This window comes from Cheilinus undulatus, linkage group 3 (assembly GCF_018320785.1).
Source record: "Cheilinus undulatus linkage group 3, ASM1832078v1, whole genome shotgun sequence".
NCBI classification, from domain to species: Eukaryota; Metazoa; Chordata; class Actinopteri; order Labriformes; family Labridae; genus Cheilinus; species Cheilinus undulatus.
Genome location: NC_054867.1, coordinates 16,378,215 through 16,403,973, shown reverse-complemented (window position 1 = coordinate 16,403,973; position 25,759 = coordinate 16,378,215). Strand labels below are relative to the sequence as shown.

The 25,759-nt window shown below is 40.6% G+C and overlaps 1 protein-coding gene across 3 annotated transcripts in view; it reads left to right on the top strand.

The window, feature by feature from the left end:
* The window catches only part of ndrg3a (ndrg family member 3a), a 58,333-nt gene extending 36,694 nt beyond the window's left edge, over nt 1–21,639 (top strand). The window contains exons 1-15 of one of the 3 annotated variants that reach the window (XM_041783416.1): nt 2,836–3,105; nt 11,437–11,542; nt 11,656–11,776; nt 12,007–12,069; nt 12,161–12,221; nt 13,251–13,337; nt 14,293–14,349; nt 16,215–16,318; nt 16,478–16,543; nt 18,243–18,294; nt 18,396–18,443; nt 18,541–18,576; nt 18,797–18,848; nt 20,095–20,133; nt 20,609–21,639. In XM_041783416.1, coding sequence (XP_041639350.1) covers nt 3,055–3,105; nt 11,437–11,542; nt 11,656–11,776; nt 12,007–12,069; nt 12,161–12,221; nt 13,251–13,337; nt 14,293–14,349; nt 16,215–16,318; nt 16,478–16,543; nt 18,243–18,294; nt 18,396–18,443; nt 18,541–18,576; nt 18,797–18,848; nt 20,095–20,133; nt 20,609–20,781 — 1,116 coding nt within the window. In that variant the 5' untranslated portion in view covers nt 2,836–3,054 and the 3' untranslated portion in view covers nt 20,782–21,639. Of the gene's footprint in view, nt 1–2,835; nt 3,106–11,436; nt 11,543–11,655; nt 11,777–12,006; nt 12,070–12,160; nt 12,222–13,250; nt 13,338–14,292; nt 14,350–16,214; nt 16,319–16,477; nt 16,544–18,242; nt 18,295–18,395; nt 18,444–18,540; nt 18,577–18,796; nt 18,849–20,094; nt 20,134–20,608 lie in introns of those variants that run through there. The other 2 variants (XM_041783414.1, XM_041783415.1) reach the window with 2 other exon arrangements.
* The last annotated feature ends 4,120 nt before the right edge of the window (nt 21,640–25,759 follow it).

Below are 25,759 nucleotides of genomic sequence, written 5' to 3'. Positions count from 1 at the left end.
TAAACGGGCGCATTTTAGCTCGTGGCCTTAATCTGGTTCATCAAGAAACGGATTTCAAACATATTCCGCAGATGTGGTCGTAAATATTTGCTACAACAAAGTAAACATGGCTCTGTGTTTATTATTTACCTGTTTAATGGACAGATAACCGCTCATGGTGCAAATAGAAAATAGAAGAGATCTCAAATTTTAAAATTCTCTGTGCATGAGACGTGCTGTATATCTGAGAAGCAGCTCTAACACTGGCTGCCAGTCTAAAACAGGGTTACTGCATAAAAACGGTGAGGAGCGCTATGGAACTGTGACGTCACAGCGCGGACCAAAACATGGCGGCCTCCTGGTGAGTTTATAAGCTGAAATTTACTCGAAATGAAGATATCTAGTGAATTTTTCAGTTCAATTTACATACTAGAGATACAACTATCGATCCAACAAGATGAACTTGTCTGATCATGCAGGGTTCTTTTTAAGAAATTAAAAGAAAACATATAAGGTAAAAAGTAAGATTTGGAGGGAAAGTTCTTGTATTGAAAAAACAAACTTGATCTTTATTCTTTTGCAATATGACAGAATTGTGCAATACATGCAGAATGTTTCAATTTTGTCATGCTTTAATGATGACAATAAAGACAATCCGATACTGATATTTATGCGATAAAAAGTCAAAATTATGAACTTAAAAGTTGAAATTTTGAATAAAATATCAAAATTATGAGATAGGTCATAATTAGGTGATAGAGAGGCAAGATTATGGGTTTAAAAAAAAAATCAGAATTATGAAAAAAGTCAAATGTATGTGTAACGTAGTCATAATCCATCCATTCATCTTCTACACCACTTATCCTGTTTTGGGGTCGTGGGGGCTGGAGCCTACCTTGGCTATCATTGGCGAGAGGCGGGGGGCGGGGGTTACACCCTGGACTGGTCACTAATTAATCACAGGGCTGACATATAGAGACAAACAACCAGGCACACTCACACCTACGGCCAATTTAATTTTTAGTCATAGAAGGAACAATTATAAGAGAGTTGTTCATAACTATGAGACAAGGTGAAATTGTAAGATAAGTGTGAATGCAGGAACATTACTGTCACAGGTGCACATTTTATCTCATAATTATGACTTACCATCTCATCATTTTTCTTTTTTCTCATTTTTGATTGTTTTTAACTCATTATTCAACTAAGACTTTGTAGTTATTGTTGTTATTTTGTTCTTTTTGAGTAGATTTCAAAAGTTTTTATTTTTGTTTTTTTTTACTTAAGTTATAGAAATGGGCTTCCATGCTGATCTGATTTCACGGCTGATAATAGAAAATGTTAGCATATTTTGAGTCTTGCACTAAAAGATGTGTTAAAAAAAACCTTGAAATCATTAGTGGTATTGGCTTGATTTTTATTTCAAAACATCTTTATTGGTCCTAAGTTTCTCAGTCAATGCATCTCTAGTGCGTCTCATTTCCCTGAAGTGTGCAGTAAGAGCATCATGGTGTGTCCTCGGACTGCAGAGTCCTGCTGAGAAACACAATGACTCAGTGTATGACACAAAGAGGCACCTGTTCTGTCGAGGAAACGTGTTCAGCCACATACACGATGTTCATGAGCTTAGCTCTTTTATTTTTGTCAGCATTTCTGATGTAACTAATTGGCTTTTATGGAACAAAAAATTGTTTTCAATTTCACAGATTTAGCTCTCTTGTAGCACCTTATTTTTTATCTTTATTCTAAATGTTAATCTCAAAATGTGAACAAACTACATGTGTGTCAGTGGCACCCTCTGTGGGGAAAATGGGGAAAATGTCAAGGAGAGACATTAGTTTGCAACCAAACATGCTGCCACATTTACTAACCAATAAAGAACAATTTATCTTTGTAATCCCGCCCTCGTTGTACTATGCATCAATACTATTGGCTGCAAAAAGAAACCTCTAAAACAGAGGCATGGCACTACATACTGGTAGCTGTTCAGATGACAGAGGAGAGTAGGAAGGAGAAATCAATAAACTATGTGGATCAAATAACTCAAAGGCCCATTTAGGAGGAATGGATCTGTCCATGTCAGGTTGTGAATGATGACTAAAAATAGCAAATAGTACTGGGTTCATGGTTTTGAATTTGGGTTCTCTTTAAAACATCCGGAATGAATAAATGCAGGAGCTCTGACAGCAGGTTTCTTTGATTGAGCAATACCCCAGTACAGATGAGTTGTTGATGCTGATCAGCTGTCAGAATTAGACCTGCAGTTTGACTCATTCTTACAGTTCAAAGTCATTAAAATAGTCTTATTTTCTGGGTAGTCATGTCTAAATACCTCTGATTGGGAGGCCAAGGTGGATCTTCCCTGGAAAGCTGAATCTGAAGTGAATCCAGGGGCGATTGTTGGTGAATCTCAGTGATTAGCAGCCATTTTGCTGATGCAGAACACAGCCCAGGGTGAGCTGTCAAAGTCAGTCTCCCCTCCTCCTTTTCCTCTCCTCTCTTTTTACTTTATCACTATCACCGTGTGACGTCAGCAGCCTGCACATTTTCCAGGTCTGCCTCAGCATCCTTTGCACCCCATCACTTCTCTTCCACAAAACACATCCCATCCTCTCTCCTTCCCATTCCCTCCCTCCTTTTCCCCTACAAGCCCCACCCTCTCCCTCTACCCACCTGACCCTCCGCAATCCAATTAGAGCAGCGGTGACTGGATGTATGGACGCGCTGTGACTACCAAGCACAAACTGCAGTCTCACTCTCCTCCCCCTCTGTCTCTTCCTCCTGCTCTCTTTCCCACCTCTTGTCTCTTGTCTCTCTCTCTTGTTCTCTCTGCACCCCTCCTCTTTCTGCTTTCATTCAGATTATTTAGCCATCTCCTGCTTACTCCTTCTGCCGTGTCTCTCTCCTCCCTCTTCTCCTCTCTGTTGTCGCCGCTGCTCTAGCTGCCTCACCCTACATCCCTCCCTTCCCACCAACGCTGCCTCCCTCCGCCTTCTCCTCCTTTTGGAGATCTTCAAAGCTGACCAGCACACACTTGCTCATAGCATAACACACTCCTCTCCTGCGTGGGAAAACATGTCAGCTATTCTGGACCTGGACCAGATTGCATGCTCTGGGAATGGAGTGGTGAGTGACAAATGTGTCTTGACACACCTTGCTGTGTCCTTGCAGCAGGGGGTTCTGGTTCAGATTAGGGGGAGGTTGTAGAGCAGTTTCCTTAAAGAGAGGGAGACAGCAGCTGGCTTTAAGGAGGAAAACCTGCAGGGAATTGTTCCTGGATAGCATGTCACCAATCTCAGCAGACCATTGAGACACTTCAGACTTTTTTCCTTGGCGGCTGGTTTGGGGTGAACATTTGTCTTGTGTATTTGTGTTTGTGTGCATGGCTACAGGTCACGCAGAGCCAATGTTTGCAGGCTGCACAGCCTGATCATGCTCACAGATCAGTGATCCTTTCAATTAGATGATATAAAAGAAGCATTTTTCATGTGGTATTGGGCTTCGCTGTCTCTGACACTGTCAGTGCCCTAACTGTGAGACTGTACGTGCCTCTCTCTATGTGTGTGGTTGGTATTTGTGTGTCTCTGTGTATCTTAATGAGTATTTTGTTAACCCATTACTGCAGGGAACCATGTTTTCTAGTGAACTGTTCTGGCTGTGGCTGCTGCATCGTACATTATATTACTTATAGTTCACTGACAACAGCCAGGGAGGTCACTCACCCCCCACACACTGTAGCAGCAACACACCAAATCCACTGTAGTGCTCCGTCCCTCCCCTGCAGAGACCTTGAGTTCGTATTTTCAACACGTGAGCTGCGCTGCAGGCAGGGTGGCATGTACCTAGGACGATCCCACTGGAGAACATGGATGCGTACACGAGTATGTATGCATTTATTTGACTGTAAAGTCATTTATAGGATGCTTGTGTTTCTGCCCTGTAATGCTGCTTTCAGAGGTGATTGATGCTGTTCCTGGCAGGGCGGGGGGAGGGATTGATAAGAGAGTAATTGCGGGAACAGGAACAGCATGACATACTGCTCACCCATGCCTCCCAAGGCAACCCTCTGAAGCCCCTCTCCTTAAAGCAAACCCCAACTCAGTATTCCTGTCTCACACGCACTTGCAACACATAATTGTCCAACTACTAACCCCCATGAATGCATTAAAAAGAGAAAAAGGGCTGCTGCCATTGCAGTGTTTCCCTTCTGTTTCCCCTCGAGCTGTCCTGGCTTGAAGCCCCACCCCATGTCTGTTTTCTTGACAGCCTTCCTTCTGTTTACATATATGTGCACGCATTTATACCCATACATGTGTGTGAAAGAACATTGCAAGTGGCAGAGCTGCCAAATCAATATGGTTTCAAACCTTGCCAAGAGCCAAATGAAGAGATAAAAGGTCCTCTCCTTCACTCCCTCTCCACAGCCATTTTCTCCATTATGTTCAACCCTTGTCTGTGCCAGGACATGGCTGGAAAGGCATGATAAATTTAGGCACTGCACCCCTTCTGTTTTAAGGCAGAGGCTTCTGTTAGTCATACAGGACTCCCAGAGTCATTTCTCTCTTCTCCTGTCTCCGTCACTCTGTTCCTGCCTGCTTTCACGCTCTATTTCATCCCATCCTTCTCTAGACTCTTTCTGTCTCATGTGCAATCTATCGCATCCTCATTCTGTTTTCCATCACAGTGTTTCCATCACTGTTTTTATTTCCTGTAAATACTGGGTCATATATGGCCACTTTTCTGCTGCGTGTACAGTACCACACATGACAGACAGCAGGCATTTGAAAAGTGTGATTTCCTACTTCCCCAAGCAGAGCATCTCCTACTACACTGAGTGTCCTTGACTCTGTCCTTGTCTAAAAATGAAAATTACACTGCAACACAGCCATGAAGAGTTTCCTGTCAGTCTATAACAGGTTGTTCTGCCCCGCACCACCAGGCCAAGGTTGCAGAATCATTTCATTATCTGTGGAAAGGCCTCTGATGAGTTCACCGCTTCTTGTCAGCAAGAGTCTCTGTTCAGGGTTTATTCCATCTCAGGAAAGGAGGTTATAGTTACTATCTTGTAGCACACAGTCACTGAGAGTGGCATGTTGCTGTTTTTGTGCATAGTTTTCATGTTTGTTGTGACAGTCTAATCTTTGTACCAACTCCTACACAAGCAAAGTTATCTTGCTCCATTTCTGACAGGAGGAGAAGTTTCCCTCCCGTGTCTATTAAGGATTGTAGATGCAAATTACTGCAGCCTTGTCCTTGAGAATTAACCTTCATCCCCTCTAAAAAGATAGTGACACATTTCCATCAACCACATGCCTGCAGTGGGAGCTCAGGAGGGCAAACAGCAGCATGAACATTCAGAGTCCTGCTCCCTCTGTGTCTGTCAGACGTAACCTACGTCTCATCTGCCCAGGTTTACTCGCTTTATTATTGATGACCAGAGGGCCTTGAGACCAGGGGAGTGCTGGGCCCCGCCTGCTGCTCCTTATTCGTGCAAAACACACATGTAGTAGCTCCATCATGACTACCCTTGTATGCTGCACCATGCCATGCTGACCTTGAGGTGTGTTTATGTCTTTGTGTTTGTATGCAGAAGAATGCTATGATTCTTAATAAAGTCGAGAAGTTGTCTTTGCCACCTCCTGCATGCTTGATCACTTTCCATTATGTCATTTCCTGCAACTCTCTGAGTTTCATTTTTCTCGTTGTGGCCTTATTGTTCTGCTGTGTTGATTTATACAAACCAGAGGACGCTTTAAAGCGACAAAAGAACACCCTAGATTTCCCTCGAGCCATCTTTTAATGCAGTTTGAAGTACAGCTGTGGGTATCCTCATGCCCGATAGAGAAAGATATTCAAAAGAGAGCCAAAGTGAGAATCAAGGCTTGTGTAATCCGTTTGAATTTTAATGGGTCTTTCTGCAAAGACATTCAGTTTTGCAGAGTCATACTTGTGAATTCGCTGTGAGATTCCCTGTCAGATTAAAAGACAAATGTCCTGATTAAAAAGCTTGTTTCCAAGACAGCCCATTGCTTTGCATGTCACAGGGGACAGTTAAACAGATCTTTATGCCACTATTCTTCATTCAGATAGAAATTGCACTTGCTGTGTAAGGCATTGGTTGTTGATTTGAGTAATTTTTTTCAGCATTTGTACCCCTCTAATGTTTCCTTAACTTTCAGCATAACCTATGTTCTAGTTTAACTGCAGAGATTTTTCCTTCACTCTTATTTTTATCAGTGTTTCTTTAATCTCTCAGTATAGGAAAAATATGCACAATTTGCTGAGACTGTTAGACGTTAATGCCGTTTTTTGGAAACACATGGATAATCTGCTTTGTGCTTGAGCCAGTGATATTCAATTAACAAGGGAAAGGCCACATGTAATATATTTCCCCTGCTAATTCTTAGATCTGGAGATTTATTGTACAAAAAGATTGGGGATGCACAATAATGGATTTTTGTGGATATCCAATATTCTGATACTTACCAAACAATTCAAGCCAATACCAATACCAATATCATTATTTAGATGTAGTTCAAACCTCAAACTTACCCTCAAACACACGATGTTAAGTTTTAGAATCAGCAAACTAACACATTTCAGTCCTTAAAACATGATTTTATAGTGTGTCAATATTTGCAGCTGATATAGGAAGATATTTACAGTCAATATATCGGCTGTAAATATTGGCAGACATGAACATTTCTGCTGATAATTTCTCGGGATGCACATTAATATCATGCAGATATTAATGTGCATTCTGAGAAAAAAAATCAATGATTTAGACAAAAAAAATATGAATACATCCCACAAATAAATATAGACTACAGCAGTATATGCTGTAGCCTATCCTCTAAAGGATTGCATTGATACCAAAATTATTTTTAAGACTTAAAAAAAGTTTTAGCATTACTTCTGATGAAATGTAACTCACTCTAACTCTGAACATGCACAAACTTTTTTATCATGGAAAGCTCCTCATGTTGATTGATATTGCTAAATATGATCAAGGATGCAGTTTCTTGTTTTTAAGCTTTTCCTAGTTTTGATAAGCTTAAAGTGATAAATGTTCGAGCTTGGCATAATTAAACAAAAATTTAACCTGTTAGCAAAGATGTTTACTTTTGCTATGTAAACATGGACCACTATTCATGATAAATATCTGATCCGAATAAAAATTCTTCATAAAGAATTCATTTGGAATAAACCTCTCAGATCAGCTTGCTTAGAAAGAAAATTTATTCCAATAGAGAGGTGTAGTTTATGCAGATATTCATTCAGATCAGCATCCATGAAAACACTCCATCTGATCGTCTCTCCCTGTTTAACTTAATTTTTGTCTCTGCCTCACATGACATAATATCTTTCACCGTTATATCCAGAACAGACAGAAATATCGCAGGAACAAAACCGGACTGGTCTTTTCCCGAGATAGCTTTTTTATTTGAAACTTTAAAAGAATGCAGAATTTTGATCACGTAACATAAGGTACGAACATAGGAGAGTAGAACAATACAATATTTTTGCACGGGGAGAAGTTAAAAAAATGGCCAAGTGACAGCAGTTATTTACAACAGGGGTAGAAAAAGAATTTCTTCATCCTCAGTAAATTTTCAGTAGATGTGCTCGGTGATGATACTGATCACCAGAGCTCTTTTATTCACATCAAATTTATGATGCATAAGCACACAAATCTGAATCCAAGCCCATCCTTTAGCCTCCATGTGAACACAGAAGTTTAAATCTCAGTTCAGAATAATTTTAATTGTGTTGAGAAAATACTGCTTTTGATAGAAGTTAATCCTTCAGTTCTGATAATAACTCATAGATTTTACAGTTAAACATTAAACAAGATGTTGAGTCTGACAATCCATCCCTGGGATATCAATGTGTTTTCCATTTATCGTGATTATTTACACAACAACTATGTTTTAGTAATTCTTATGTCATACTGCGCTTGAAAGTTAACCTTGCAACGCATATGGATTGGCCAGATTCTACACCTGTCATCAGGCTGATCCAATTAGCAATTAGCTTGGATGTGGTTGTAGTACAGCAGTAGTTTTATCTTTATCAAAAGAAGGGCAGATAACAGCACTGGCAGCCTTGAATGGTGGAAAGGATGTTTTAACTCATCTCTCGACCTGCTTCGGTATGAGATTGCGAGAGTTACAGGTGGAGTTTATTTGTACTGTAAGCTGGTATAAACAATGGCTGCTGGTGGAGTGATTGGCTCAGATGTAGCCACGGGGGTCGTTTTTATCAGATCTAAACAGCATTTCTTTATTGAAAGAGGAACTAGAACCACGCTGAGAGCATTTCTCAACTAGGAAGATAGTTATGCTCTTCTCCAGGCTGGCCTCTGCATGAGTATTATTCGCCAACAAGCTCCACCATGTGAATTTTCTGAAAAGTCCTGCCCTTCCCAAACACTTTTCAACAACAGTCTATCTGGCACATCAGTCCTTGTGATTCTGACTGTGTAAACCATTTCAAGAACTGATGAACACAGCAGCAACAATCTGTTGGACTACTGACAGACAAAAATTATTCATAATTTTGAAGCTCCACTGCATTCTCCTGATGTAATATTCCAACAACAAGGGTCCTGCTACATTGGAAAAAGGTTCCCATGATCCAATCCAGTGAAAGGTTTGAACTAAAAACATTACATCTATAAAGATCCACAGATTGCTTCTAATCTAAAAATAATAGAAACTTTATCTGATGTAGTTTCCCCCTTTTTAAGCGCAGTCTTGGGTGGACACAGCTTCCAGTTGTAGTGGCACTTTTCTCCGTCCCTTGACTTGAAAACAAAGTTCTGGTCCAGGTCTTGTTTCTTCTGAGAAGCAGGAACAAATGAGGCCAGCTGACTTAGGTTGGGGTGGTTTTTGTTGCGGGTTGTTGGACATGAATTCAGGTAATAAAAATGACATTAATGGAGACTGAATTTGATTGCAGGTGAAGTTTGCAATAATGTTTTTTTCAAATCAACATTACATTACAAATTGATTAAAAGTGCCAGAAACAATTTACAATTAGGGGATTAATGAACATGTGCACAGCTCTGTTAAGGACATCACTCAGACTAGAAGAAACTAAGAAAATGGCACCCATATAAAACAGTACAGATATTTGTGGCGGGTTTTTTGTGTGTCCGCCTTGTCGTCTGTAGTCCAAACTCATCTCCAACTAATGATATCTGAGGCACTGTTCAGTGTGCTGCTCCCCTGTCTCTTTATCAAACACAAAAGAGCTAGAATGTTGACTTTTAAATGTCAAATCATGCCCTCTCTATGTCTCTGCACTTCTGCAGACTGGATACAAATGTCAATGGTTTATAGCAAAATTTAAAACATAAAATAACATTGTCCCCCTCTTAATGTTCAAGGAGCAGACTTTTTTGCAGCATGGAGTTTGTTTTCAGTCAAATATGTGAATATAATTCACATCTGATAATATTCTTGCACTTTGGTTGTTAATCCAGCATGTATTATTCATGTTATATAACAAACCTAATAACATGAAGGTGGTCTTGCTTTATTTTTTATTACCTCCACCAAGGAGGTTATGTGATCGGGTGGGTTTGTTAGTTAGTTTGTTTGTTAGCAACATATCTCAAAAAGTGTGGACGGATTTTGATGAAATTTTCAGGAAATGTCATAAGGAAGAACTGATAAGATTTTGGGAGTGATCCGAATCACCGTCTGGATCCAGGAACTTTTTAAAGGTTTCTTTACTATTGGGGGATAGGGTTAATGGCAGAGGTCTGCGCTGTGACCAATTTACACCAGGAGATGGCGGACATGAATAACTTCAATCCCAGCAGCATTTTGGGTGTGTTTCTATTCAATGTTTTTGAGTTTATAGAGATTGAAAGACACAGGCCGGTCGAGGAGACGAGTCGGAGCGTAACAGAGAGAAAGTAAGAATACTCACAATGCTGGGAGGAATAGAGGAATAATTATCCTCTACCATGACTTCCAGTCATCCAGTGAGACCATGGGTGAGACTGTCAGTGCATCTGTTGGCACCGGTAGGCAATGCTTCCACCATGACAGTTCACCTGTAGCGAAGCTAATGCTTTGCCTCACCATGTTTCCACCCAACCAGGGAGGGAGTAATCAGCGAATGCCGTGGTGGGGGGCACATGGGGACAGATCCAGGAATTTTTTAAAACATTCTTCACTATTGAGAGATAGGGCTAATGGTGGAGGTCTGTGCTCTCCTAGTGCTTTTCTAATATTTTACTTGTTACTGGGAATTAATTATTTGCACTAAATGTGTGATGCTCCAATTTAATATGCTCCATTCCTTCATTTAAATCCAGCACTGATGCAGTTGCGATTTGCTTTCTTTTGTCAGTTTAGTCCTTAAGGGCCAGTGCAAGGCTTTTGTGTGGATATTGGATTTGGCCTGGGTTGTTTTTGTAATGATGTTGGAGTTGTGGGAAAAAGCTCTAGGTTGTTTGCTGTCACATGGTCCAGATGACATGTGAATGTTAAATGGGGGAAAGAAAGTTCACTTTTGGTAAGGAATCGGTGAGAATGGAGGAAAGTTGGCACAGTAAAGCTCTACATGGACCTGAACACTGCAGTTATCATTAGAAAACTATTACAAACATAAGGCACAACCCCTTCACTTCACAAAAAAGTGATTTTTAGTCATGACCACTCTCATTGTTGTTTATTGCAAAATGGATCTACAGTTTTACTTGGCGGAGAAGGCTCTGCTCAAAAGATACTCCCTGGGTAAGTCAGCAGCATGCCTTAACTTTTCAGGAAGCGATGCCAGCTTCTTTATAAGCCACAGAAGCTGGCATCTGCTTAAGTGCCAGTTTCCTTTCTTCCATTTTTGTCATCATTTAATAGACTTTAAAAGCCAAACTGGTACTGAATGACTAGCTATTTAGGAGCCAGAAAACTGACTTTTGTTGCTCAGCCAAATGATCCTGATCTTTGAAGAGAGACCGACTTTCCATCACAGCAAACGAGGCTGGACAGACATAGGCTGTGGAAACTGAGTATTGTGTGTCTCTGCTTGACCAGGCTTTAGTCAAAAGGGTGCTGCTGTTTCTCTGTGAGCTTTTAAACTTCCTGTTTGAATGTTTCACAACTGTCAGGATTCAAAAGTAGCTATATATCAGCACAGTCATAGTCACAGTCAAAAGGCACTAAACTTGAAACTTAAATTTTGATGCTACTTTTCTATGCAGAAATCATTTCCTGCCCCCCTGTGGTCTTTGTTGTAACATGACATCATCTGCAAACAACCCATATCAAATTTAAACTACAAAGACAAAAATGTTGCCATCATTATCCCTTGTATTCCACAATATAAGCCATGTTAGACACACGTGTTACACAAAAGTAGAGGATAATGTCTTGTGTGAAGCCCTTTTTCTTCCCTTTTCTGTGTTCTAACACTGATTTTTAATGTTGCTTTTTGATGCTGCAGGAGCATGACATTGAGACTCCTCATGGCGTTCTCCATGTGACTATGCGAGGCGTTCCCAAGGGCAACAGGCCCGTCATCCTCACCTATCATGACATCGGCCTCAACCGTGAGTCAGCCAAAAATAAATATTCACAGTGTCCTGCACCAGACAGTTACACTCTTGTCCTTCACAGTTTAAACTCTCACAAATGAGCGCACCCTCTGTTTGCAACTTTCTAGACAAGTCATGCTTCAACACCCTGTTCAACTATGAGGACATGCAGGAGATCACACAGCACTTTGCCGTGGTTCATGTGGACGCACCTGGCCAGCAGGAGGGCGCTCCTCCTTTCCCCAGTGGGTGGGTATCATATTGGTTTATTTATCATAACTATTTTAATTGAGCACTGATGGAGGAGATACGACATATTGATTTAGCTGTACTTTGTGTTTCACTGATAGTCCATTTGCTAATGGAAGTGTATTCATTCTGCCGCTTTTTGCGCAAAATATATAATGATTTAATTTTCTTTTCAAACATGAGAGGAGGCAGCTGTTCTAAATGCATGAACTTGAATGTGTTGTTTTCAGTTATCGCTACCCGACCATGGATGAGTTGGCTGAAATGCTGCCGTCTGTGATGACTCAGCTCAAGTGAGTGACTCTCCTGTCAATACTGATCAGTAATGATATGCATAAATGGACTGTTCATCTCCAGTCTTATGGTAACCGTTGTTTTTTACAGGGTCAACAGCGTCATCGGTATAGGTGTTGGAGCCGGAGCATACGTCCTCACACGCTTTGCAGTGAGTCCTCATCAACAAGAATGCCCACGTTAGAGCCCTACACTGTTAATCTCATCCACAGTCCGTTTTCTCATCTCCTCTGTCTCGCCTGTTATGATTGCAGCAGATCAGACTGTACAGCTTGTTACTCTGACCATTAAAACCTCCCATCAAGCCCACACAGGGCACTCGGTTTCTCCACAGTCTCCTGCATATACACTACCATACCCCAGATGATGAATCACCTCAGTGATTCTTCAGTTGCTTTTTGTCTTGTTTCAACACTGAACATAGCGGAGCTAAAATAAGATCTGTGTACAGTAGAGCAGAAAGAGCCAGAAGTGACAGAGAGCGAGAGAGCACTGAAAGATGAATAATGAAAAGAGAGGAAGGTGGTCAGGTTATAAAAGGGAATGTGGGGGGATTAAAAATTGTAATGCAAGGCTCTCAGAGGAGAGTGTGCTCCTGTTTAGAATTAATGAAGAAAATTGATTCTGAATGCATTTGCCTAACTGGGCTTGGAGTAAATTGTGTTTACCCTCAGTAGATTTATAGCAGCTGTTGCTGCATTGCATTTGCATCATGTTGAAAGCAGCATCCGCAATACTCCCATGGCACTGGGCGAGATAGATCTTAGATTTCTCAAGACATCTTCTTTCCATCTTCAGGCAATTCCAAAACCGCACCCCTCGATTTAGACGCCCAGAATGCCATCCTCTTTGTGTCATGTCTGCATTCAGATACTCGGATGTGCTTCCCTGTTATTATGTTGTTGAAACTGCTGTGAGGTCCTCCTGTATCTGAGAGAAAACAAAAAAAATCAAAAGCAGGACCACAAATTTTTCATGCTGGATGTTACATATTTTCTATCCTTTAAGCCCTCTGCACAAATGGATCCTTAAAAGTTTAAACCAAACTGTAAGGTTTCAAAGCCAAGACTTGATGCAAGCTACACTATGAATAATGCAGGAATACTCTCATGTATCACTACCTTTTTGGTCTTAAAGTCATATTTTAAATTAAACCTCTCATCCTCCCCTCCTTTTCTAGCTGAACAACCCCACCCTTGTAGAGGGACTGGTTCTGATCAATGTGGACCCGTGTGCTGAAGGCTGGATGGACTGGGCAGCTTCAAAGGTCAGAATTATTAATGGATCATAAACCTACAAAGTCTTCAGTTCGTTCTTCATCTCACTAAATAATTTATCTATTTCTGAAATTATTTAGCAGCCATTTAACTTCACGTTTCCAGCCTCTTTTTAGGTTGTTATTCCTGAGTGCAGTTTAGCCACGTTCCTTTGTGTCATCTAGCCCTGTTAACACTTTTTAGCACAGTATTTGATGTATTTTAGCCTTTCATTTGACTGTTCTATATGGTGCACTTTTTACACCTTGAATATACTCACTTAATCTCTGGCTAAAAGTGACCTTCATTAAAGACACAGACAGGGTCTCTAATCCTTTCTTAATTTGATTATACCTGCAGTTTATGTGGAGAGGTCATGACAAAGATAATTACAAGAGCCTCAGATTTTTCTCAACAAATTATCAGAGCAGTGATTGCAGATTTTTTAAAGAGTAGTTTCTGAGTGGAATAATTGCCTTCAAATTACAGAACACGATGGATGACAGCAATGTGAAGTCATATTTCACATAAGCAATGAGATCTTTATGAATACTGGTCAAATTTGTTAATGGAGAGCATTTTTTTCTGTGTTAGTGTTGTACACAGTTGCATGAACATCATGCAGCTCTAATGGACTTTCAGATTGCAGTATCTTCACATAATGATTATGATAAGGCTTCACCTAGGAAAATATACATGAATGTAAAATATTTCAACCTTGAAAGGTGTTTTAAAGGTATTTATTAAAACAACTAGGTTGCCACAACCTTCAAAGTTTTTAAAGCCTACTTTAAATCCTCTGTTTTTTTACTTCTGGTATAGATGTCAAAATATAACATGCAATATCTTTTCTCAAATAAACTAAATACAGAAATGGGCTTTAAAAGAACTACTATAAGGGTTATAAGTAAATGAAATTCAGCTCTTGTCTCAGTCTAACCTTGATCTGTCTCCTCGTGTGTGCAGCTGTCTGGATGGACCAGTAATTTGGTGGATATCGTCATGGCTCACCACTTTAGCACTGTGAGTTCCTCTTTTAGTAAATCTTTACTCTGGGCTTTACTAAGTGTTTTTGACCTTTTTATTTGCAGAGTGAAACAGTTACTGAACCTCAGAAGACTTTCCTTGATTTCCCTAGACAGCTTAACTTCATCGTGCTCTCCTAACAGACATTAACTAATTAATCTATTCCTGTCCTCCTGGATACTAAGACTTTTATGCTATGACACACAGATTACAGACACAGCTTAATAACAGATTTAATCTTATTGTACTGTATAAACAAGTCCCACAGACTGGGTACAATACCTATGTAAACAACACCATGAGCATTTGATACATGCTACTCACAGGCGCTTAAGGGTGCGTTCGCATTAAGCCCATTTGCTCTGTACCATGCTGAAGCATGCCCAGTTCCCCGCTGGCCTGCACTCACATTGCTTCAAGCATATCCAGACCTGAGCACAGATTTATCGACACATAGTAATATGACACATGCTGTTAACTAGATGCACTTTCACAGAGTCAGCATGATGAAGAACTTTACAGACAACATGACAGCATTCTGTACTCACTTTCTGGCTTATTTGGAGTCATTTTAGTCTGGTACACTTATCTAACACACTGCCATTGTTCAAGATGATTTACAAAAGGAACAGTTGTATCAGTTATATTTTGGGTCTATGCTGCACACCTGTGCTAGTGCACATGCAAGACCAGTTGTTGTACCCATTTGTTCCATCTGTGCCAGGTCCAAAGAAGTGTACAATGCCAGAGCATAGCACAGAGCACTCACACTTATAAAACAAACTGGGCATTGGAGATCAAGCCTGTGTGGGAACAGTACAACTTGCCTAGAGTGAGTGCACCTTTAAGACCTTTATACATTAAGGACAACTCAAATGAACGGCACAAAAATGAGACTTGACTTTTATGCATATTAGAAGCAACGCAGTTGTCTGAATGAATAACGCAGATTCTAAAAAACTTTTGTACTGTGAAATTCTGCCATGTGTTTTGCACTATTCTCTGGTAAACTGAGACGCATTTAAGCAGGAGATAAAATTAGGTGTCCGCCTCTCTTTCCTCTGATCCATGCATAAAGACACTGGTACGCACAGGTCAGAGGCCCGTTCACACTATGCTGCTTCCTCTTTTCAGCTAAGTTGGCTGGATAGAGGGAATGACTTTTCATTCGTTCTATAAGTTAAATAATATTCATGATGATATTGAGGGCATACTGGAGGTTTGCTGCAAGGGGCAGTTGGCCCCCTGTCTGTGTTATGGACAGGACAGAAGAGCTGATTGACCAGGAGCAATGATTAGCTGTATATCTGAGGTCAGAGGAGTCTTTTTGTTACATGTGTCAATGGAGAAAAATCCTGTTTGGAAGCAGCTCCAGCTGTGCACATAGCGCATTTACGTAACACGGGCATGTGTCGGGCTGCTTGCTGTCTCTCAACTCTAGCTATTTAATATCAGATTAAAAACAAACAACTTAGCACTGGTTACACACAAATATTTATATAAAAAGGGGACAAACATCATGCAGTGTAGGTGCAGAGGACGTTTCTGCTCTGTCTGTCTTACTAAGGCAACAGACAGCTTTTTTTTTGGTCAAGTTTGTGCTCATCAGGAGTGAAAAAATATTAGCCACAATTTTGCACATCGAAATTATGTTGCTTATGTGTAAGCTTGTGTTGACCTGCAACATGCTTGAATAAAAACAATTAAGAGGGAATTATTCAAATTAAAAAATCCTCTGGTGTGCAAGGACCTTTAGACTGAAAGCTTTTATTCTTTAAGCACAACTACTGTGAGATAGCTTTAATACTCCTGAATTTTTTTGCTGTTGTGTTTAATAATTTTTATTCTGATTATTTGACCAGGATGAGCTGACAGACAACCAAGAGCTGATCCAGACCTATCGCCTCCACATCGCACAAGACATCAACCAGGACAACCTGGCCCTCTTCTGTGGCTCCTACCAATAGTATGATGCACTACATAATTACACCCTAGCTGTCTTGGTCTGCAGTTACCTAGATCTCTGTACACACAAAGACAATGCATTACAAAGTACTTACAAGTTCCTGTTGAAATAAAATAATCCAGATCTCCTAACTAATAATGGTTTGTCTTCCTCTACCAGCCGCCGGGATCTGGAGATCGAGAGGCCAATTGTTGGTTACAATGAGGACACCGTCAACACACTAACGTAGGTTCTTAGACTAAGCTCAGTTCAAACCAAAGATTCACTACCAGCAGGGATGGGGATAGAAACCCGGGTCTGTACAGACCTGGTGCTGTGTTTTTTAAATACCCGAAAATCAATAACCTTTTAGCTTATCAATACTGCTGTCGAGTCTCACAGGCTCTGTGACGTAACATTATTTTAAGATACAACTGGTGTAAAAGTACATCATTCCTTGCAAAGTGAACATAAACTGAAAGCACATCAGTATTGTGCATCACATTAAACCAGAATGTGGTACCATGAGTTGTCGGCTTCAGGAAGAAAGACTCCGCCTGTGAGTCACATGCAAATTAATCATATCTGCCTGCGCTGGGAGTAATAGGCACTCATATCATTCGCTTCAGCTGCTTCAGGACAGTTTTCTTCTTCAGCTGCTCAGAATAAATGCTGAAAGGGGTGCCAAATTTTGTAGCAAGTATTAATCCAGTGTAGAAATCTGTGGTGGGATAGGCAGAATTGAAGTTAATTAGCGAACTCAACAAGCTAAAAGACAGAAAATATGATGCGTTGAGGTAACCTCAGTGAATCAGACGACTGTATTCTATGTTATGTGTTCAAATGCCATATAAAAATGGGAAAATTTAGTTTTTGACAAGAAACTTTAATAAATACAGTTGTAAATATGAAGAATGTCTTTCTATGTGAGGGATATAAAATAGAGGTGACAGACTGAATCATAGCTTTTTAACTCAATCATTACTAAGTTAAGACCACTTGTAGTTTATGTTGTCTTTCCACCAAACTATAGAAAAGTATCGATATTGGTATCGATAAGGACTCGGATCAATGAGGAGTATCAATAAGGGTATCAATAGCTATGAAACTTAATGATCCCCATCCCTAATGACCAGATGAGATGAAACTGGCAACTGCTTGTGACGAGCCACTCTGCAACATTTTAAAAGCCTATCAGTTCACACCACTGCAACAGGACGTGATGATGCACTGTTTTCATAACATACATGGTGTTTCAGTTACTGCACGTTAAATCTGTTTCTACAAAAAGGACAGTACTGCGCATTTAAAGTTTTATCTGTGTTTTTATCATCATATATATGTAACATTAGGCTGTGTGAGGGTGCACAAAGGTGACTTATCAGTAATTCCGCCTTGTCATTGAAGCGTTGCAATTTCAAAGCACATATTAACACAGAAATGCCTCGTTTGCACAGTGTTGCTAGAACTAAGATATCTGCTGAGAATAGTTTTTCACATGCAAATGTAGCTACAGTCTTTCTTTAGTGAGTATGGCGCTGAGCATTCTGCTTATATGCACAGCGTGACGCGAGTGGAGAGTTTATCAGGCTGAAGTGTCTGTGTGAAAAGTTTATTTATTAAAAAGATAGTTGTAATAATTTCCACATTTTACAGCATGATTTTTTGTAACAGAATATTCTGCTTTGAACCATGATTTGTTAACAGCCTATCAAAACACAATTTTAATTCCCCATTAACTATTTATCAGCTGGTAATGTCCAAGAACCAGCTGACAAGCTCAATCGCTTAAGCATCTGGTAGCCTGATTTGAGGTGCAACTGTCTCCAACGACATTTTAAAACCAACTTGTCTCATAGAATTTGTGGTCTGAATTGGGGTTAAGAGAATGCAAACAAGTCCTCATCTGAATGCGCAGTTACACGTGTACTCCTTGCGTCTCCAGGTGCCCTGCTTTGCTGGTGGTTGGGGACACGTCACCAGCTGTGGAGGCTGTGGTGAGCAACACTCCGTCTTCTGTGTTACCTGAAAAACTTTGGGAAGCATATACTGTTATTTCTCTTCTGAGTGCAGACGTAAACAGCCTTTGTTGTTTTAGGTGGAGTGCAACTCAAGGTTAAATCCAACCAAGACTACACTCCTAAAGGTAAAGATTTCTATAAAGCTAAATTTCTGAGTTGGAAAATAGATTTGTCTTTTCAGCACACATATAATTCCTTACATGTCTGATTATTTTCTTTTAGATGGCTGATTGTGGAGGCCTGCCCCAAGTTGTGCAGGTGAGTTTTACTTTGTGAAAACTGTGTTTGATTATTTAATGGATAGAGTTAGAAACTAGGGAGAGAGAGAAGGTGGGGAGAGACATTTAGGAAAGGAGCCTCAGGCTGGATTTGAGCCTGACAACAGTCTCTGTACAAGAGGCTACCAGTGCTCCAGACATCATGTCTGAGTATTTTCTCTTATATGGTCTTCTGATGGTTATCTTTTGTCTGTTTACAGCCAGGAAAACTTGCTGAAGCCTTCAAGTACTTTGTTCAGGGAATGGGCTACAGTAAGTACACATGTGCATGCCTTTTGCTAACAGTGATCATGTTACTAAACATATCTTGAAATAAAATGGTACTAGTATGAGTAAGTACATTTCACATCGAATGTCCGAGACTTGTTCACACAGTTAACGCCTTTCAGGCTTGACGTGTTTGTGGTCAAGGTTTGTGCTCTTCTCTGAGTTTCCTGTTGACGTGAGTGCAATGAAAAAGGTTATTTTAAAAAAAAGTTGTTTTCATGGTTGTCTTGTTAGTAAACACCCTGCTGATGGGGTTTGGACTGCGGCCAGAAGTGCATGTAACAGTTTTTTTTTTTTTTTTTTTTTTTTTGTCAGCCTGGTCACAGAGGGGCAGCTCGGTAGATGCTAATGCCTTTTCCTCTGTGCTCTTTGCAGTGTGTGGCCCCCACCACGCTCAGTAGGTGAGGTGTTAGAGCTTCTAGCATGACCGAAAACATGACAATGGCACTGAACAGCAAGCCATTTCCTGTTCAGTTTCAGAGTGGGCGTCAAAAAGTACCCTTTTTTGCGTGATGTGCTTTTCTTTTCTATCAAGAACTGTTTAAAAATGTGGTCTCTATTGTGAGACTCGACATGCATACTTAAACAGGTTTTCACAGTCATTCATCTACAAGAAAACCAGCAAACATTCCTGTCAGACCACACTGAAGTGTGGTGCACCAAGCAGACTCTGCTCACTAGATGGATGATGCCATAAATATAGGTTTGCTTGCTCTGGCCAAACAAATGGCAGCTTTGTGTTTGTGTGTCTTTGTAATGTTGTTTCTCTTTTGCTCTCTCCTGATCCCAAACCCTGCATCGTGGGAGGCTCTCTCGGGTGCAGCTAGTGTGTCGGTGCTTCAGTGTTGCTTTAAAGGCCACCGAGTCCCCCTGTTGAGTAAATGCCACTGCAGGATTAGAACAGATTAAAAAGAATGTTTTCATGCAGAGAAAGTGTTGAAAATAAATCTTAACACCTCAGCATGTTTCTGAAAGCTGCTTTTCCCTCATTAACACATCGCCACAGTGAGAAATGCAAATGACAAAGCGCCAAAAAGTATAGGAAGTTAATTCTAGTCTGTACACATGCTTTGATTTCATACCTGTTGAAAGAATCAGTTTGTCCTCAGTGACCAGTAAGCTTCATTATGAATCTGACTTAAAGGTGGGATAAAGCAACAAAAGAGCACCCTTTTTATCAACACTTCACCCTTTTTTCCTCTTTCTTTTCTTCTTTAATCATCGCTTACAGTTCCCTACGTTCTTCTCAGTCACCTGAGCAACGAATCAGGTACCAGGTTTTTGAGCAGCTGCCACAATAGAAGGCTTTGAACCCACTGGCTTTGTGCACTCCACAGTGGATAAATGTCAATGTATGCAGAAATTCTCTTGTTTCATAATGGTTTCAGCTGCAGCTCTGTGTGGTTGATACAGTCTGGATTAAAGACATTCTGCATACTTTGACACATGCATCCTCATACAGGAGTTGAATTATCCCGTTAGCATGTCCTAACTGTCTTATTATTTTGCATGAGCTGCTGCTGCTGCTTCCTGTAAGTGCAGTTGGATTTGAGATTTTGTTCCCTCCTGTTGTATTTTTTCACATTTTTCACATGTGGTCAGTTTTTTATTTGATTTGAATATATTTGAGACTTGCTTGCATGGTAAGCATTTTTGTTGTTGTCAGAGTATCTGAATGTTCCCACGCTGCACTGGCTCTCCGTCCTGTGTGAGTGGAATATTAATGCTTGTTTCTGTTTTTTCAGTGCCGTCAGCAGGAATGACTCGTCTGGCTCGCTCACGCACCACCTCCTCTTCCAGCATCACCTCCATGGACAGCAGCCGCAGCCGCAACAACCTCAACAGCCTGCTGGAGGGCAGTGCCACTGGGGCTCTCGACAGCCAGGCTGGACCCCAAACCATGGAGGTTTCCTGCTAAACCCCATCCCCACCCCACTGTATGCACACTCCCATAGTAACTTATGTACCCTCTGCCTCTCTCTCTCTCTCTCTCTGTCTCTCTCTCATTCTTCTCCTAAGAAGCTCAACTCCAGGAGGATCAGTAATGAACTATGTGATTAGAGAAGAGGGTGTAATGAATATATTAACAGATGCATATTATTAAATATAAAATATTGAATACACTGTCAAAGTCACATTCCTACCAGAGACTACATCCAGATGTGTTGTATATTCAGATGGTCAAACCATGTGATCGACTCTGCTGTTCCACAAAACCCCTTGTATTTATTTTTTTCACGTTGTCTTTGTTTTAAATGTCCTCACAAACTGTAATATCTCCCAAGTGTTCTAAATGTCTTATTTTCATTGCACTGTGCATCACATTTGCTATTTTAACTCCTCTCTTCTGTAGCATTAAGTGTGAGTCATTGTTTCTTTGTGTTTAATCTCCTACTTGATGCAATGTGATGCCGAATTAGTCACAAAGTGTAAAGACGGATCGCTGAACCTACTGTAGCTGCAGATATGGAGGTAAAGTGATCACCGTGAGAACTGTGTGGGAACATAGATTAAAAAAACATTGATTGTGAATGTAAAGTCTGTAAAGCCCGGTCATATGATGGATTCCTTTTGTTATTGAAATCCTCTCCTTTTCTTTCTTAGTGCTGTTGTTTTTGTTCAGTTGAGTAGATAATTAATTTATGTTTTAACAACTTTTAACAAGAGGGATCTGATGTGAAAAGTATGAGTCCCTTCACTGAGGGGCCCACTGGTGCTTCTCACAGTCTGCTGATTCAACTCATTTATATTACTACTGAATAAAGCTTCAACATGACAACATGCCTGATGGTTTCACTTACTATTGCACTATATGGAATTTTTCATTACACAACAGTTATTTCTTTTTATTGGATTGTTGGGATTGTCCACACTTTGACCCCGTGATCCAACTGCCATAGGCAGAATCTGGACTCATCGCTGAACATAACGTTCCTCCACATGTTCAAGTTCCAGTGCATGTGTTGCCGACACCAACGCAAACCGGCCTGACGGTGAAGGGCAGGTCATGGCAAGCCTCCTGGCAGCCTTATGAGACCAGTGATTGGCCGCAAGCAGTCTGCTCCAGACTGTCTGGGCAGAGAGCCATCGACCATATTGTCCTGCAAACCTGGACTGCAAATCGGTAGAAGACAGCCTACGGTACCTAAGTGCTGACAGGTGAGGTCTTCTTGGGGTGTTGTCTTTTTGGGACCCCCATTTCATGGCTTGTCTCAGACATCCCCCATTATATGGAACTTGGCCTTCAGTTTGGAGATGGTACTAGGGTTCACACCAAATAATGCCGCAACAGAACAGCAGCTTAAAGTTGCCCTATCGCATGGGCCCTATCCAGATCAGTCAAATGTGGCATGCCGATTTTTGAAGCAGACACCTACTGACCACTGCAGGAGGGCCCATGCTCACAGGTGCCACACCTTGGGGTACCAGAAGCTCAAAACAAGAGTCAATAGCAACAGCAAGATAAGCTGTTTGGCATCGGAAGAGAAGATTTCACAAATTTTTCATGGGCGCAACCCACATACTCAGCTCTGCTGCTCCTCCCACAAATGCATGTTCCTTACAAATGTGGCACCATTTAAAAGGGAAATAAACAGGCTTTCCAACAGTATAAGATTTATTGCCAAGAAGTATTGTTACAACAAAGAAATAATGTACCAAACACAAGTTTCCTTATACTTTTTGTGCTAAGTTTGATTACTAAATCTGACATAAAGTGAGTTTAGTTTTCATCAAGATGACTAAAACTAGAGTAAAATGTAATTTAGTTTTTTGTCTGACATTTGAAATCCATTATATTTCTCCACTTTGGGTGAATCTGTCAAAAAACAATGCATATGTAGCTATTCTGCCTCAAGGGTAGAAATGACTAAATGTGACTAAAACTAAAATGCACTTAACCTAAAGACTTAAGACTGGGAGTAAAATTAAAAATAGCTGGCAGAATTAATACTGATGGAAAGGGGGCATGAAATGCATTTTTTAACTTAGGTGTAGGTAAGTCAAGGCTCTCTAGTTCCCCCTGAGTTTCTGAGTCAGATATCTGACTTCAGGAGTCTTTTAAGATGATATATCTGACAGGCAACTTGGAAAATTCCTAGTTCCAAGATCACCTGGAATGTATTATTTTGTCCCTTCTGTGGTACAATAGAAACATTTGGAATGAGGGCCAGCTCCTGATGAAGAATCCCATATAAAGGGCCTGAGAGATACTGCAGAACAAACAGTATGTGTAAAAATGTTTAACGCTTCAATCAAAGAGTTGGATTTTCTCATGTGTAACAACCTCCTCAGTTGACACAAGCATACTCAGATGGTCTTGGTCATTCCACTAATAGTGACGCTGATTTAACTCCCTGCTCTGTACAAGGCTGTTAAAGTGTCTCATATCTTTGCTGTGTGCAAAATTAAATAAATGAATTAATAAATGTATTATATGTCATTATATGACATTGATGTACTGTTGATATGCCTACCCTCTTATTTACTCAGATGCCTAAAATTACCCTTGGCTTAATATTTTATTTATATAACATATCTATAAATAGCAAATGTGCAAAATTTGTTGACCTGCACTTTGAAAACCATGAGAAAAAGATAACATACCAGAGCACGCAGGGTTAAGAAATTCTTTCCATCAGTGAGAACACGCAGTTCTCAGTGAAAACAGCAGCAATCTGATCTGTTCTGGTGAATTATCTTTTATTATTTCCGTCTGTGGTTGAGTTGTTTAACTGCAGTAGAAGCTCGCAGTACATCTGATTGAAGAATGGAACGAGACCCATTTGGTTCTTATCATAGTGATCTATCAGTACTGACTGATATCACCCTGCTGACAGGCACAGGCCTAATGGCAAATAATGTGGTATGAACTGATGTCAGTGGTAAACGTCTGTGTTGTGGTGTATTAACCCATCAGAGAGGAGTCATTTGTCCCAGCAGCAGATAGTTTTGCTCGTGGGCAGGCGCCTTAAGTAACACTGAAAACACAGCTGAGAAGATTGCTCATATCTCATCCATTTTTCACTGTAAAAGTGATGTTCCATGGCGCACATTAATCCGGAAATTGTACCCTTTCCGAAGGTACAAAATATGTCAGAGTTTAAAGGTATTTATTACCTTATTATCGAGCAAACACAGCAAGAATGTGAACATGTAGGACTTAGATGTGGTCATGCTAACATTAGATAATTAAAGGTCTTATATTTAGCAACAATAGTCTTTGATAATGTGATAAAGCGGTAGCTAGCCCTAACAGCTCTAGCTAGCTCTAGCTAAAGCTGTCTAGCTAACTATTAGCATCGAAGTAGCAAGGGTTACCACTGGCTGCCTTGCACTGTTCCTTGGACCAGAAGGGCTAAATGATGACAAATACGGGGAAACTTGTCAATCTAGAAATTAGGGTTGACAATGGGATTTGATCTTTGAAAAAATCTAAACTGTATAACCATTTCAAAACATATCACTTTTATATAACGGCATCCTGCTTTTCTCTGGATCTTTGCTGAGATGTTTCTACACCTTGATTGGAATCCACCTGTGGTAAATTAAATTGATTGGACATGATTTGGAAAGGCCCACACCTCTCTATAGAAGGCCTCACAGCTGACAATGCATATCGGAGTAAAATCCAAGCCATGAGGTCAAAGGAACTGTCTACAGAGCTCAGAGACAGGATTGTTGCAGGGCACAGATCATGTGGAAGGCTAAAACAAAAACTTCTGTTACACTGGAAGTTCTCAAGAGCACAGTGGCCTCCATAATTCTCAAATGGAAGAAATTCGGCACAACCAGGACTCTTTCAAGAGCTGGTTGCCCGGCCAAACTGAGCAATCAGGGGAGAAGGGCCTTAGTAGGAGAGGTGACCAAGAACCTGGTGGTCACTTTGACTGAGCTCCAGAGATCCTGTGTGGATATGGGACAGAGTTCCAGAAGGACAACAATCACTGTAGCCCTCCACCGATTTCGACTTTATGGCAGAGCGGCTAGGTGGAAGCCTCTCCCACATGAAAGCTTGCTTGGAGTTTGCACAAAAGCACCTGAAAGACTCTAGGACTAAAAAAACAAGTCTAATGAAAACAAAATTGAACTGTTTGGCCTTAATTCTAAACGTTATTTCTGGAGGAAACAACACACCGCTCATCACCTGCCCAATGCCATCCCAACAGTGAAGCATACTGGTGGCAGCATCATGCTGTGGGGGTGTTTTTCAGCAGCAGGGACTGGGAGACTGGTCAGGGTTGAGAGAAAGCTGAATGAAGCAAAGTCCAATGATATCCTCTGTGAAATCCTGTTTCTCAGGACCTCAGACTGGGCAAAGATTCACCTTCCTACATGACAATGACCCTAAGCACACTGCCAAGACAATATAGGAGTAGTGTAGGGACAACTCTGTGGATGTCCTATACAGAGCCCTGACTTGAGCCCTATCTCTCTGGAGAGATCTGAAAATTGCTCTCCACCGACGGCCCCCATCCAACCTGACTGAGTTTGGGAGGATTGGAAAAGAAGAATGGCAGAAAACTCTGGGCTGTAATCACAGCCAAAGGTGCTTCAACTAAGCACTAAGAAAAGGATCTGAATACTTATGTCAGTGCGATATTTCAGTATTTTTATTTTTCTTATAAATTTGCAAAAGCTTCTAAAATTCTTTTTTTCCCTTAGCCATGATGAGTTACTGAGTGTAGAGTAATGAGAGAAATGCTGAATTTAAAGGATTGTAGCATCAGGCTTTAAAAAAAAACATTTGAAAAAAATGCATCAAACTGCTAAGGGAACTGCTGGAAAAACTCTGAACTGCTTTTGTGGTCAAAAACAAGGAAAAGAGGCATTTTGGAGTCTTAAATCAGAACAAGTATTGAAAAAAAAGTGTTGATATTGGCAATAGTATTATTTTA